Source organism: Pristis pectinata, chromosome 3 (genome assembly GCF_009764475.1).
Source record: "Pristis pectinata isolate sPriPec2 chromosome 3, sPriPec2.1.pri, whole genome shotgun sequence".
Taxonomy (NCBI): domain Eukaryota; kingdom Metazoa; phylum Chordata; class Chondrichthyes; order Rhinopristiformes; family Pristidae; genus Pristis; species Pristis pectinata.
In genome coordinates, this window is record NC_067407.1 from 82,552,158 (window position 1) to 82,567,797 (window position 15,640).

The window sequence follows — 15,640 nt, forward strand, 5'->3', positions numbered from 1 at the left end:
TTTTTAGCCTATTGTTAGTTACCTCATTAGCAGAGTGGATCTAGACGAATGACTGGAGCCATACTAGAGCTATACTGAATATCAGCATCTTCAGGAGAGGATAAAATTGGTGCTATTATTTTATAAAATAAACTGTCTTTTAAAAAGCGTTCATTACCTCAGATATAAAGCTAAGACTATATTCGGTCTGCTCAATAATTATCAACTCTGTAACAAAATAGTTTTATAACTAGTCACTTATTATGTGAAAATTCATTGCAACATAGACATCTTCAAAACCTGCATTAATGATGTCTACTTTCTGGAACTCTGAAACAGTGTTTCTACATTTTATTGCATATTTCAACTGCAGATCAAATCTTTCCAAATATTCCACAAAATATTAAAATTAACCTTTTTTCTGGCATTTAAATAGTTTTGTTGTTGTATGAAGCTTAAATCCCATCTTGGAGCAATGTTAAAAAATCAATACTAATTCATATTTTATGAAATAGGTTTTCACTTTTAAGCATGCATCTCACTTATTTTTGGAAATGATCATGCAGCTTTCTCAGGAATGAAGGGTCATTGTATATTATCTGTAACTGGAGGGTGGAAATGGGGAACTGGTAATGTAGGGTGTTTAATTATCAGATTTATTGATGTGTTCTACAAATTTACATGGAAGTATTTTGGATCAGGCATGGGTGAAAAAATATTGGCTGGTTGATTTACTTCACATCCAATTTATGATCTGCCTTTGTAGGTCTGAAATTTTGTACCTATTGTAATTTTCAAATGAGGAGGGACAAACGTTTAAAAAATCACCTTTTAATTTCAAATTATAACAGACTCTTGTTTTAGTTCTGGAATGAGAAGATTCACCAATGAATGAATTGGGTGCATGTTGACGTTCTGAAACGCTAATTTAGAATTATCTATTAAGTTACCAGAATAGTTATGATACTTGATGTTTTTATCATTAGTTAACCTTTGTACATGAGAAAATAGGTGCACCTCAGTAAATAATATGTGAATTGTTCACGAGATATTGATTGATCTTAACATTTTAGTTTGCAAATAGCTGTATTTATAGTTTGCCATAGTTTAACAATTTTATAGCTTTGCAACAATTTTTGACTAAAAATGTAATTAAGTAAGAAATTGAATAAAATATAGGAAGTCAATGGCTATTAGACAATTAATATTATAATATAACTTTGCAATAAGTAGAATGTAACACTATTATGATCATTTCAGTGATAAAAAAAATCAGGCAATGAAAATGTTTAAAATAAATTAATGATTAAAATACCTATCTCATAATTCAAGATTCTTAACAAACTTCATGGTAGCTAATGATTTTGTAAAAGTGGTTGATAATGTTAGTATGCTGGTGTTTCATATGAGCAATGATGAGGCTCACATTTAGAATTTGTTATATTTTGAGTTTCCAATCTCTGTCTCACTACCAAAAAGACATAACAAGCAGATAAGATGTGCTTTCTCACAGGGAGACCTCTGTGACTTTTATGTACTAAAAAGTATGTCTTTTATCTCTTTTTTGAGGGATAGCTTGTGAATTTGGCCTTCAGCAAGGCCAACCGTGGGAAGATCCTTGTATTCAGTATGCTCACTTCCAGTATATACTGTATGTATGATGCTTAACACAGTATAACACTGTGTTTAACAGTCTAACTCAAGTTTGCACACTGCATATTGTGTTCTACAGGAACTTATCTATTCCCTTTTGAATCACAACACCAATGTCTATATTTGCGTAAGATGAAAGTTGCTCGGATGACATTGCACTTAGTTCCTGTGACTGAACATTCACACACTCATTATCCTGTTAAATTTTCTATTCTCACTTCTTTGATGTTTGCTGGATTTGTCCACAGATTATGTACAATATGGTAATTGGTTGGAATAATACTAGTATTTATAGGTATGCCGAAACATACAGCAGCAAACAAAATTATCATAAGTGGTAAGGGTTTGAAGAAGGAACTGATAATAAACAATATTTGAGGCATCTCCATCTCCTCTCTGAGCATTGTTCAATGTCCACCCAGAAGTGATTAGTGCTGTTTGGCATGGGGTGCAGGTGGGTGTGTATAAATTAATGACAACAATACAGTAAAAAATTACCATTAGATGGTTTCACTGACTGCAGGTTTGACTATCAGATGGAATTTACATGGATCATGATGGTAAAAAATACCAATTGTTGTTCCATAATATTCTCAAGTTCTAAAGGGAATAACCAGCTGATGAAAATTGTCACAAAGTGATGTTTAAGATGTTGAAACTTCATTTCCTTTCATTGCACATTGAGTGGATACTTTATGTCTAATTTTAAAGGAATACATGTAAAGTGATTTTTGGAACTGCACTTCTGTGAGGTGTGTCAAGCCACCAAGTCTTGGGAGAATGGAAAGTATAATGTTTCTGAAAATTCTGTCTGAGTTTCCACTTTACAGGGGTTCTGTGTGGCTTCTGTAGAATTATTATTTGAAAGATATTAGTTATCCTGTTGGCCACTGTCTCATCAATGAAATTATTTTTTGCAATATCAGCCTTTCTGACACATTACTGAAATATTTACTATAACTGGATGATTAGTTATACATGTAGGGCATTTTAGATAAGGAAAGTATGCATTTTACAATTTTTATAACCACATCTCAACTATGCTGCTGCTGTCCAGAAAGAAGTTTCATTTAGCTATTACTGAGAGGTGGGAAAAAGCCACGGTTATGCTACAAATTTGGCATTGGCATGGCAAGGTCTTTTTTTGCCCAGCAGCATGCTTAACCCTAACAGGGTAACCTTTCATTGTTGGCATGGTGTATTTGATCTTTGTAGAAACATTTAGGAGGATTATCTTTAGGTTTTTGATTTGGTTAAGGAGTGATAGACGAACCAAGATAAAATTTACAATGGGCAGTCTTATGGAAAATCAAGTCACATGAGGAACTGATATAGAGAGGGGTTTCATGTTAAATGACTGACTTGTAAGAAAAGGTTAAAAAACAATTGGACTCAGTAAAGAAAACAATTTTGAGGAATCTTAGTAAATAGAGTAGCGAAGGTTATTCCTGAGTATCATTTCAAGTTAAACCTGGTCAAGGGAATTTAGGTATAAACCAGTAACAGATCAGTTTAGGCTTAAGGTCAAGAAGCAATCTTTCAGAAAGACCAGTTCATGCCTCTTTGCATAGGAGTGGTGCAGCAAAAATTCATGCAAGGCAGATTCATCTCTTTATTGGTTTCCCTTGAAGGGTATGCTGGAAGGATTGAATGACTTCCTATTTTAGTACTTATCATTCTGATTTGTTCTTCTATATTTTTATTCTATTACTAAGCTACCACTGTCACACACCAACATCAAATGCATTTTTAATGAGGGATGTGTGCCAATTGTCAACATTGGTATCTACCTCATTTGATGGAAAGATTAGACTGCAGGAGATAAAGGGGTGTATTATTTAAGCAATCTTTAAAAATGTGCATTTAGAATGGGGAAGTTAGATCTCATTGGAACAAAGTAAGTTTGAAGATAACAGGAATTTCATTATTCCCAGAAAATGAAATACAGATGAAAAAAATCTTCATTCAGTGCAGTTCATTCTTTCCCTACTTATTACTGTCCATATAATTTGATGAAAACTGAGATGTCTGTGGTGGTATTAGGAGTCCATTAAGGAAATCAAGTAGTGAACCACTGTTAGTTATCATTCAGAGTAGAACAAAGTATGAGCAAGTAAGTTCATTGCAGTAAAATAAAGATAAAATATTGCAGATGTAGAAAATCTAAAATGTAAGCTGGAACTGATGAGACGCTCAAAAGGACAGACAGTGTCTGCAGAGAGAGCAACGTTAAATGTTCCAGGCAAGTGACCTTTCATCAAAACTGGGAATATAACAGAGGAGAAGGAAGCACAGACAGAGGTGGGAATAGGAGGAAGTAACAAAAGATATGCTTGTAAAATAGTTGAAGGTTTGAAAAACTCTTGCAGATTTGTTACTACCATCAACTGACTGGAAAAATTGGAAGCTGCAGTAATTCACTGATTTGTTCTTGATGTAAAATGTGTCCTTTGAACATTGTCTTTGAACAATTACTAAATGTGTGCACAATTATCTTTACAACTTTTCTTGGTATATTTCTACTGAACAAAGGATCTGACAACCTGAAGCTTCTGGAGGCCTAAAACTATTTGAATGTAAGCAAGCTATCGTACAACATCACTTTATGCTCTCAAATTTTCCCAGAGTTTATGTTTAATAAAAGAACACAAATATTTAATGCACTGTTGTGATGAAATAATCTGTATGGATGACATGCAAAGCAAAGTTTTTCACTGTACCTTGATACATGTGACAATAATAAACTAATTTACCAATTTACTCTTGTGAGTTCAGGGGAAGAAGTTTCCTTTTATTTTTCTTCAACACTGCTCCATGATCTTGATGGGAAGGGGCTGATATTGCCGACCCTCTGCATTCTGAAGTCCACCAGCATGTTTTGAGTGGCAACAGGACCTCCCATGACTCTATCAGGAGATCCTGGTTCTGAATTGTTCCTGCTGGCTGGTGTAGCTGATAGCTGTGTAAGTTGTTTATGACTTTTAATTGTTTTTAAATGTCTCAAATTTAGAAACGCTTCAACATTGTTAAAACTGAAGTTAACAATTATTGAAATTGAAAATTAAATCATTTGGGTTCAGGATATTATGAGGTGCTTTGAACTGCTGGTGTAATCCTGCAGAACCTCAGCAAGACTGAGCTTCACCTCTGGGCTCCATAGAGAGTTTAACAGTAAAGCAAACTGAGATTCAATATTTTTGGGGGTACTGGGCATATTGGCTGAACAGTGATGATAACAGAACTACTATCATTAGCAAGCAAGATCTGGCCCCTTATGTCTTATTTACTTTTGCATTTTTTGGAGTCACCACTACAGATGAAGAAGTCACTCCAAGTCCCTATACAGTATACTATTTAAATCCCAGACCAAAACTTGACTTCCATCTTGTCTCACATTTCATGCTATTGTTGATGTCAGTTTGCTGTTGAACTCATTTAGTCTGAAGGGGAACTATCTCATAAACTTCATCAGATTGAGAACTATTGTCTAAGTGTTCAAGTAGGGAGAAATACTGTCAAAATATGGCAATCCCTGTAGAGGTGGGAACACTGATGCTGTTTAAGTGAGTAGCAAGTTGGTTGAACAGCTCTGCTGAGATTTTCCCCGTGATTTAAAAAAAACAATAGTAGCTACTCCTTCTAGCCACTTAATTCATTTAAATGGCCAACTTGACATTTTTGAAAGTGTTGTTATTAATTAAGAACCTGATAATTAAGGGAGAGAATGCATGTTTGTCAGTTTCCATGTAAGCTGTGTGTCCATTTGAATATATATCTGTGCAACATCGTGGTTTTTCTTTGACCATTAGGTTACAGAAGCATAGACCACAATTGCTCAACCTAACTGACCAAATATAATCAAGAGAGTAGTAGCTGGTTGTCTCAGATGGTAGTTTTTCACAAGCTGAATGTTGAATCTAACTGAGCCTTTTCATTTGTATCTTGCACAATCTTGTTTCATGTAAGTAGTATCATAAGAGATCTATACTTATCAACTCCTAAAGACTTGGATGTTTTTAAAAAATTAAATGTAAAAATTAGTTGCACAGATAGAAACATTCTGCATACTTAAGTTCTCAGAGTGATTGAAGTTTTTTTTATTAGGATGCCTCTATTACTTCTGCAAAAGTAAATAATTAAGAATAACTATAACATAAAACATAGGAGTAGGAGTAGGCCATCTAGCCCTTCGAGTCTGTTTTGCCCCTCATTAAAATTATGACTGATCTTCTACTTCAGCACCATTTTCCTCCACCATCCCCATATCACTTGCTTCCTGTAATATCCTGAAATCTATTGATTACTCTTTTGAATGAACATATAAATCAATAGACTTCTGGATATTTGCCTCCACAGTTCTCTGGGGTGGAGAATTCCAATGGTACACCACCCTTTATTTCAGTCCTAAACAGCCTACCCCTTGTTCTGAAATTGTTTTCCCCCAGTTATAGTATGTCAGCCTGAGAATGATTTGTTTATTCACTCTCTCTGCTTTCAGACTGAAACCAATTCTAAGTCCTTAGCAGTTTTTTTTTATCCCAAATTCCATGTGCTCTAACACGTTAATTAATGTTCCATGTGGGCCTTATTTAATGCCTTCCAAATATTCAAATTAGCCACATCAATTGGTTCCAACTTTCTATCCTATTAGTCACATACTCAAAGAACTTCAGCAGATTATTCAAACATGATTTTCCATTCATAAACAAAAGAATACAAGAAATAGGAGCAGGAGTAGGTAGTAGGTCACCAGACCCCTCAAGCCTGCCCTGCCATTTGGTATGATCATGGCTGATCAATGCTGACCTCCTCTTGTGCCAGTAACCTTCAGTTCCTTGATCTTTCAAATATTTATCCATCTCTACCTGAAATATATTTAATGATCTTGCTTCCACCACCCTTGGGGGAAGAGAATTACAAAGCTTTACTAGCCTCTGAGAAGAAATTTCTATGCAGCTCAATTTTAAATTGACTGTCTCCTTATTTTGCAGCTATATCCCCTTGTTTGTGACTCTCCTACTAGTGAAAATATCACTTCATCTACCCTATCAAGCCGTCTTCTGATGTTAAATGTTGCAAATTCCAAGGAATACAGACCTAAACTGTTTAGTCTGCCTTGACAAGACAACCCACTAATCCCAGGAATTAGCCTGGTGAATCTCTTTGAACTGCCTCCAATGCTCCTTGTTTTGGTAAGGAGACCAAAACTGTGGCCCAGTATAACAGTTGTGGCCTCATGAACATCCTGTACAACTGCAACAAAACCTCCCTATTCTTTTACTCCAAACACTTTGCAGTAAGGTCCAACACCAGTAAGTTTTACACAATTGAGGGCTAAGAACAGATACCTGGTAAAATGCCTTTAGGAAGTCTAAATACATGATATCTGCAGGTTCCCCTCCCTCAACTCTTCCTATTACGTCCTCAATGAATTTGAGCACCTTTCATAAAACCGTGAATAGGTTTGATTGTATTCAGTTTTACTAAATGATTAGTTATTTCCACTTTGATTATTGACTCTAGCATCTTGCCAACAATAGATAGGAGATTAAGTCACCAGATAATAATCAGGGTTAGAAACCTTAGATGTTTATTTTCTTCAACCATATATCCAGGCCAGATTTAAGGAATCATTTTAATATTTACATGTATTACTACATGCTTGGCTATTGCAAAATTTTAAAATTGCAGGATATCTCCAGTTCAGCATCCAATGCAGAGAATGGACAACCAGCATACAACAAGTGATATTAGGTTTGCATGCTTATAGGAGCATTCTCTGTCATGCATACCCATTATGAAATTAATTATACTGAAAGAACAAGCTTTTGCAAAAGTGAAATAAATATAAGTGATGGAAGGAAGATTTTGAGGACATTCAGAACACTAGATGTGTTTTTGCAGTCTAAAGTATAAAATAATTAATTTACCACTTTATTGTTGCTACTTATGAAATCTGCAGTCATAGATTGCTTTTTATTAGAGTGCTGCTTTTGTATGGTGTAGAGGTCAATATATTTAGTGTAACAGTGCAATTTCCTCTGAAATCATTGGCGTTACAATGACATTTTTAACTTGAATCATTGACTTGCTGCATGATCTGTAATGTTGGCTTCAAAAAGCAAAATTACTAATTAAAGTTCACCAGCTGTTAATTGGTTTTCAATTATCTACAGCAGTTGTACTAATTATGTCTGCACTGTTATTTTGAACCAAATAATGCACCAACCATTTCTAACTCAGTACCTTTCCTATATGATGTTACTTGAACGTTGATTGAATCATTTTTCTTCACTGTTTGCACTGTGGGTCTGGCTCTTTCTTTAAGGCCTTTCTAGTGAATAAATACTTAATTTTCAGGATCTGAGACAAATATATTGTTCTGGAGCTGCTTTATTCCATGTATGGAATTATATTATCCACAAACAGTAAACTGACTTGTCAGACTTGTTGGTTGCTAAAATGGCACTTGATACAGCGACATCACGAGCACAATTTAATTAACATTGTTTGCTTGATGGTTTCCTTCTCCACATTCCTCCCCTCTCCAAACATGGTATACATTTTTCTACTATCTTGCTTTGAGTATTTCACTCTTGTTTCATTTCAGAACTAAAATGAAGTTCCAGGTTTAATAATTCATATTTTCTTTTGGCAGAGAAAGCCATTTGGCCTGTCAAGTCTATGCCAGTACAAAGAACAGGCCTATTCTCCCACCAATTTTCTCAGTAACCTGTTCTCGCCATATTCCCATCAATTCAATCTCCAAATTACCATGGGCAATTTACAATGGCCAACCAATGAACTAACCTGTACGGCTTTGGGATGTGAGAGGAAATTGGAGCACCCAGAGGAAACCCAGGCAATTACAGCAAGAACAGACAAACTCCACACAAGTAGCGTCCTAGGTCAGATTTGAGCTTGGGTTGCTGAAGCTATGAAGCAGCAGCTCTACTAGTTGCGTCACTGTGCACCCCATCATTCAGGATTGGGAATTGGTTGGGGAGAGATGGAGAGTTTGCAACCTGCTAATGCAAATATGAAGTCATATTATTTTTGAAACTTGTGGGATTTGGGAATGGAGTTCAGTTAGTAGATTGTTAATCATATCAGAAAGCAGGACTATTTGTCCATTTTTCATGAAAAGAATAATTTTAATATTTGTGATCAGTTATGAGCCCACCAAAAATAGGAATGTGCAACTCCGAAAAGGCATATAATTTTCTGAAAAATATCCAATACTAATTCATATCAGCTTTGCTAAACTGTGAATATATTGTCTTCCCTTTTGACTGTTTCAGTGAGCCCAACGTGTACCACAGTAGATGGCAGTTAACTGCATTAGGAGACAATTTGTGGAGAAGAGTGCCATCTAGGATAGAAAACAATTTGTCAGAAGGTAGTTTGAGTGTATTGTTGCTGTCAAAATTGATGAAACTCAGTTTATAAATATAATAAAACTGAGGAATATTAAATGTTATGAGGGCAGAAGGATGGGATTAAACTAGGTGGCCCATGTGGAACAACGGTCTGATTCTGTGCCAGAACATTCTTTGAGTCTTTTACAATGAGTGTCAAAAAGTTGCGTGTAATTTGACTGTAACTTTTACCGCTAATTTATTTGTTTCTTTGTTAACTTGTTGAAAATAGAACAGTAAAATTAAAAAAAAAGGTTTAATTGCATCATTAATATTAGAACTTTAATATCTCTCCATTTGTTTTAACTGACAACATACTTAACTTGAAGAAACTTAAATCATCATCTTGCCTTTTCATGGAATCCATTCTCTGGATATTTTTCCAACAAGGCCACTATACTTTAACTTATGGCATTACTAATGCTTTATCAATAACTGTTCACTGGAGTTTATGTTTTCCCTTAAACAAGTAAACAGAAAATGCTGGAAATACTCAGCAGATTAGGCAGCATCTATGGAGAGAGAAACAGAGACACGTTTTGGGTCGATGATGTTAGGGATATTTAATGCAATCAAACCAAGTCAACATGGTTTTCTGAAAGGTAAATCATGTTAGGCAAATCTGCTAAAGTTCTTCGAGGATGCAACAAGCAGAATTGATAGTGGGGAACCTGTACATATAGTGTATTTGGATTTGCAGAAGGTGTTCGACAAGCTGCCATATAAAGACTGCACAAGAGCACATGGTATGAGTGAAAACGAGTTAGCATGGATTGTAGATTGGTTATCACAATGAAAACAGAGAATCAGAATAAATGGTCTTTTTCAGGCAGGAAGGATGTAATCAGTGGAGTGACATAAGGATCTGTTCTTGGCCTTCAAATATTTATGATTTGTATTAATGATCTGGAGGAAGGGGCAGAGTGTAAGGTATCCAAGTTTGCTGACGACATGAAAATAGATGGGAGGGCACGTTGTGAAGAGAACATTAAGATTTTGCAACTGGATAGAGATAGCTTGAGTGAGTGGGTGAAAACTTTGCAAGTGGAATTTAATGTGGGGAAAATGTGAGGTTGCGCACTTTGGTAAAAGGAATTTCAAGTCAGACTGTTATCTAAATGGAGAAGGATTTCAGATGAATGATGAATAGAAGGATCTAGATGACCTTGTCCATGAATCACAAAAAAGTTAGTAGGCAGGTGCAGCAAGTGGTTAGGAAGGCAAATGGCATATTAGTCTTTATTGCAAGAGGGCTGAATTTAGAAATAGGGAAATATTGTTACAATTGTACAGGATACTGGCAAGGCCAGCCCTGGCATACTGTGCACAGTTTTGATCCCCTGAAGAAAGGATATGCTGGCATTGGATGCAGTCCAAAGGAGATTTACTCAGCTAATTCCTAGGATGAGAGGGTTGTCCTATCATGAGGAGTTATAGAAATTAGGTCTATATTCTTTGGAGTTTAGAAGAATGAAAGATGATCTTATTGAAACATATAATATCTAAGGGGACATGACAGGATAGATGTTGAGATGTTTCCACTAGTAGGAGAATCTCAAAAGAGGGTACATGGTTACAAGATTAGGCAGTGTTTATTTAAAACTGAGCTGCTTTGGAACTTCTTCTCGCTGAGGGTGGTGAACCTTTGGAATTCTCTACTCTGGATGGTTGTGAAGAATAAATCATTGGGGAATAATTTTGGACGATCGGGGAATTGAGGATTAGGGGGAACTGCCACATAAGTTGCGGCCTGGAGCAACTAATGGTGGGACAGGCTTGATTGACTGAGTGGCCTACTCCTGCTCCTATTTTCTTATGTTCTTCTGTGTTAAGAAAATATCATAGAGTTGTACAGCACTAAAACAGGCCCTTCGGCCCACCATGCCTATGCCGACCATTTTGCCATTCACATTTCCTGCAGTAAGTCTGTACCCTTCTATGTGTTATCTATTCAAGTGTCTGTCTAATGTCTTTTAAACATAGTGATTGTATCTGATTCCACCATCACCTCTGTGTTGAGTTCCAGATATCAACCACTCACTGTGTAGAAAAAAAACCCTTAAAATACCCTGTAAAACTCCTTCCTCTTACAAACCTATGGACTCTTGTTTTTGATACTCATACCATAGGAAAAAAATTCTGACTATCTATCCTATCTATGTCTCTTATAATTTTGTATAGTTCTATCAGGTCACCCCCTCAGCCACCTTCACTTCAGAGAACACAAGTCCAGCCTATCCAATCTCTCCCCTTAACTAAAGTTCTCCAATTCAGGGAACATCTTGGTGAATCCTAGTGCACTCTCTCCAGTGCAACAATTTCTTTCCTATAGTGATGAGCATAACTGCACACAATAGTCCAAGTTCAGTCTAACCAGTGTTTTGTTAAGTTGCAGCATAATATCCTTACTTTTATGTACAGGCTGCCCCTGGGTGACAAACAGGTTCCATTTTTACAGACGTCCATAAGTTGATTTTGTCCATAAGCTGGAAAATACACAATAATCATTCGATATGCTAACCATACCTCCAGAATATTGTAATGAATGGCATCAAAAGCACATAAGACTGATAAGAAAGAAAGTTACTAAAAGTAGAGAAAGAGAAGAAACTAGTTCTGCCATTTGTAGGAATGAGCATATGTTTGTACTTGGGTCTTTTGAATTTAATAATATTATGGGAGTTCGTTTGTATCTAGGATGTGTCCATAAGTTGGGCATTCTTAACCCGGGGACAGCCTATACTATGCCCTGACCTATGAAGGCGAGCATGCCATACCCTATCTACCTTCTTTGCCACTTTCAGGGCTCTATGTATGTGAACACCAAGTTCCCACTGTTCAACAACATTGCTTAGCTGCCTACTATTTAGTGTATATGTGCTGCCCCTATTTGACTTCACAAAATGCATTACCTCAGACTTTTAGGGATTAAATTCCATCTGCCAATGCTCTGCACAACTTTTTATCTGATCTGTATAGTGGTGTAGCCTTGGGCAATATACTTTGTTATCCACAACACCATCAACTTTAGTGTCATCTGCAGACTTACCAATCATTCCTCCTCCATTCATATCCAAGTCGTTAACATATATCACAAACAACAAGGATCCCAGCACCAATCCTTGAGGTACATCATGAGGCACAGACTTCCAATTAGAAAAGCAACCTTTCACCACCACATTGCCTTCTATCAACAAGACAATTTTGGATCCAATTTGCCAGGTCGGCTAAAATCCCACATGCTTTATCCTTCTGGAGCTGCCTACCATGTAGGATCTCGTCCACATACCCTGACTCCACACATAGATTACCCCTTTAGTCCCTAGGGGGACCCACTCTTTCCCTGGCTACCCTCTTGCTCCTGAAATACTTATAGAATGTCTTGGGATTCTCCTTAATCTTACTTGCCAAGGATATTTTAAATTATTTGTAAATTTTATTTACAGCGTGGTACAGGCCCTTCCAGCCCAACAAGTCTACATCGCCCATTTTAAACCCAAATTAACCTACCCGTACGTCTTTGGAATGTGGGAGGAAACCGGAGCACCCGGAAGAAACCCACGCAGACACGGGAGAACGTACAAACTCCTTACAGACAATGACGGGAATCGAACCCCAATCGCTGGCGCTGTAATAGCATCGCGCTAACCGCTACGCTGCCATGCTGGGTCTCTTTGCCTCCTAATTTTTTTCTTGAGAAATCTGAAACTCATTATCTCTCTGCTCCTCCAGCATTTTGTTTATTTCAGATTTCCTCCATTTTGATTTATGTTTTCACTGCTTTCAGAAGGTAAAAATGCACAACAATAGATAAATTTGTTGTAAGTGCAATGCAAGAAGGACAATATATAGAAACTGAAGAATTTTCCAAGTTTCCGAAGCTTTGTGGGTAACACTTTTAAATTGTTTTACAATTGTTTGAATGATTTACAACGCAGAGGATTTCAACAGAATCTAGCAATACACCTTACAATCCCAGATTTGACAGAAAGTGGTCATGGCGATTTTAGGAATTTAAAACTAGTTGCATAATGCCTTGGAAATCAGTTTAGATTAAAAGTAGGAGTTATCTTTTAATGAGAAGCAATTATTAACTCTTCACTTTTTTCACTTAAAGTAGAGAAGGTCTTACCTTAAGCTGAAAGTTTGCTTCTTGGTAGAAGGAAAGGAGCAATAAAGTGAGGTGAAGCTGACGACCTTGTCTGGTTAGAAGAATAAGGGATGATCTTATTGACTCATATCAATCTTAAGGGCATATGACAGGGTAGATGTTGAGATGTTTTCACTAGTGGGAGAGTCTCAAATGAGGTGACATAGTTACAAGATACAATAGATAGTTGGAGGATAACTTTTAAAAAGAAATTTCTTTTTGCAGAGCATCGTGAATCTCTGCAATTCTCTATCCCAAAGAGTTGTGGTGGCTAGATCATTCAAAGTATTTAAGTTGGAAATAGATAAATATTTGAAAGATATGTGGTAGTTCGAGGAATTGAGGGTTATGGGGAACTGGCACAGAAGAGGAGTTGAGGCCAACGTAGATCAGCCATGATTGTACTGAATGGCAGAGCAGGCTTGAGTGGCCGAGTGGCCAGGTGGCCTACTCCTACTTCTATTTTCTTGTGTTCAATTACTCTAGCGACACATGGTCCTAAAACTGTCCTACCTGAAACCGAACAGGTTTCAGTTTGTAAGTGAAGCTGGAAAACTTATGTTGCTACTGTATACTGTTTCCAAAGTTATAGCCCACTTCCAACATTTATACAGCTGCTGGTACAGTATTTCTGAACCACACGGGCAAAGTCTCACGTAGAGGTGATTTTAATGCCTGTAGCTCAGCCGTATTAATCATCTAAGGCTAGAAGTTGCAGCTGATATATGTTGTGTTTATTACTAGAGCAAACATTAAAAAGAAAAATATTAACTCCCACATATTATTCTTTTTCATAGATGGAATATGAAAAACAGATGGAAAGGTTACTTCCGGTTTGGAGGGAGAAATTAAAGACTCAAGGAAAGGAAAAGGATGAAAACATGGAACAGGTAAGGATGGAAAACAATTTTTGTTCAAGGAAAATCAAAGACATGCTAATGTATTGTGTAATTTCCATTTATTATTCATGTGACAATTAAGAGGGCTGTGATTACATAATAAATATTGTCATAATTGAGCTTATTCAGTAAATTTACATGTATTGGGATGGTCGCAAATGAAGATAGAAAACTTTTTGATATCTGGAGATGTCATTGTTGATTCATTGTTGTAGTACTTGGAACACTTCCTTTTTCTGTCACATCATCTCTTGATGTGGAAGAATGTGGTGGTATGGCGAATGAGAAGATATTATACAAGCCACTAGAGAAAAAGTCAAAATGTTAAGTGTTCCAGTCTTAGGTAAAAGATATACTACGTCAATGTGATAACCACTGCTTCTACAAGGTTTAAGTAAAAAAAAAGGACAAAGAGGAAAAGAATATGAAATTAGGAGTGGTGACTCACCAACATACTTAGGGGCAATATACAGTGGCAAATTAATCTACCAACTCATATCTTTGCAACAAGGGAGGAAACAGGAGCACTTGGGGGAACTCACGGGGTCACAAGGAGGACGTGCAATCTCTACATTGATTACACTGAAGAGCAGGATTGAAGCCAGGTTGCTGGAGCTCTGAGGTAGTGGCTCTACTAGCTGTGCTATCTCTTATATCAATGTTTTTCTGGCTAACATACAATACTTTATTCTTCATAAACTTCGACATTTAAAATTCCATGCCCATGTACTATGAGTAGTGTTTGCCTATCACCATGTCATCAGAAACAGCTTAGAGTTGCCTGTTTCTTATATTCAAAAAAACTCCCTCTTCTCCTTAAAATCAACTTGTTAACTGAACTTTTGTCACCACTCCTAATCTCATAATCTTTTCCTGTGTCCATTTTTTTAAAAATTCTTTCCTTAAACATTTAAAAAGCAATGGTTTTGGTATCCTGGATCATTCATTAGAATGATTAGGTTTGGGGTCAGATTGGAGGTTCATCAGTATGTCAGTTTAGTTGCATCCTTTCCAAGATTCATTCCATCTGGACATAGGTGGCTATTGGAGCTTCCGTGATCTTGCAGAATCTTGGATTGATGCTCATGACTTTAATTGCAGGTAATTGTGAAGGCCTGTTGTCATTTATTTAATTTTTTTTGGTAATGATTCTATAAATGTCATTGGGAATTACAGACTACTAGCTCTAACACATTCATTTGTGCATTATTCATTCAGTTCCTGGTCAGGTCATGACGCTAAGTCAGGGGTGACAAACTTAACATTTTTTGCAATTCTATTTTACAGATGCTTGTCTTCCAGCTCCAATTTTTTTTACTGCTGTGTTCCTGAGGAATCAGTAGAACTTTAAAATTAGTATATTTCATAAAGAATTTGAATAAAATTGCCCTTTTAACTCAAAAGTAAGGTAAATTCATTGGAAAGGCAGTACCATCATGCCAGTTTAAAAATGCATGTAGCTTTTATGTGCTCATCTGTAGGAAGGATGACATTACTAGAGACTGGAATTATATACACTTGCACCTAGTGATTTTGCTAAG

At 36.5% G+C, this 15,640-nt stretch overlaps 1 protein-coding gene across 2 annotated transcripts in view; it reads left to right on the plus strand.

Moving 5' to 3' along the window:
- The window catches only part of kiz (kizuna centrosomal protein), a 123,236-nt gene that overhangs the window by 19,573 nt on the left and 88,023 nt on the right, over window positions 1-15,640 (plus strand). Inside the window, exons 1-2 of one of the 2 annotated variants that reach the window (XM_052011539.1) lie at window positions 4,422-4,595; window positions 13,998-14,090. In XM_052011539.1, coding sequence (XP_051867499.1) covers window positions 4,533-4,595; window positions 13,998-14,090 — 156 coding nt within the window. In that variant the 5' untranslated portion in view covers window positions 4,422-4,532. Of the gene's footprint in view, window positions 1-4,421; window positions 4,596-13,997; window positions 14,091-15,640 lie in introns of those variants that run through there. The other variant, XM_052011538.1, reaches the window with a different exon arrangement.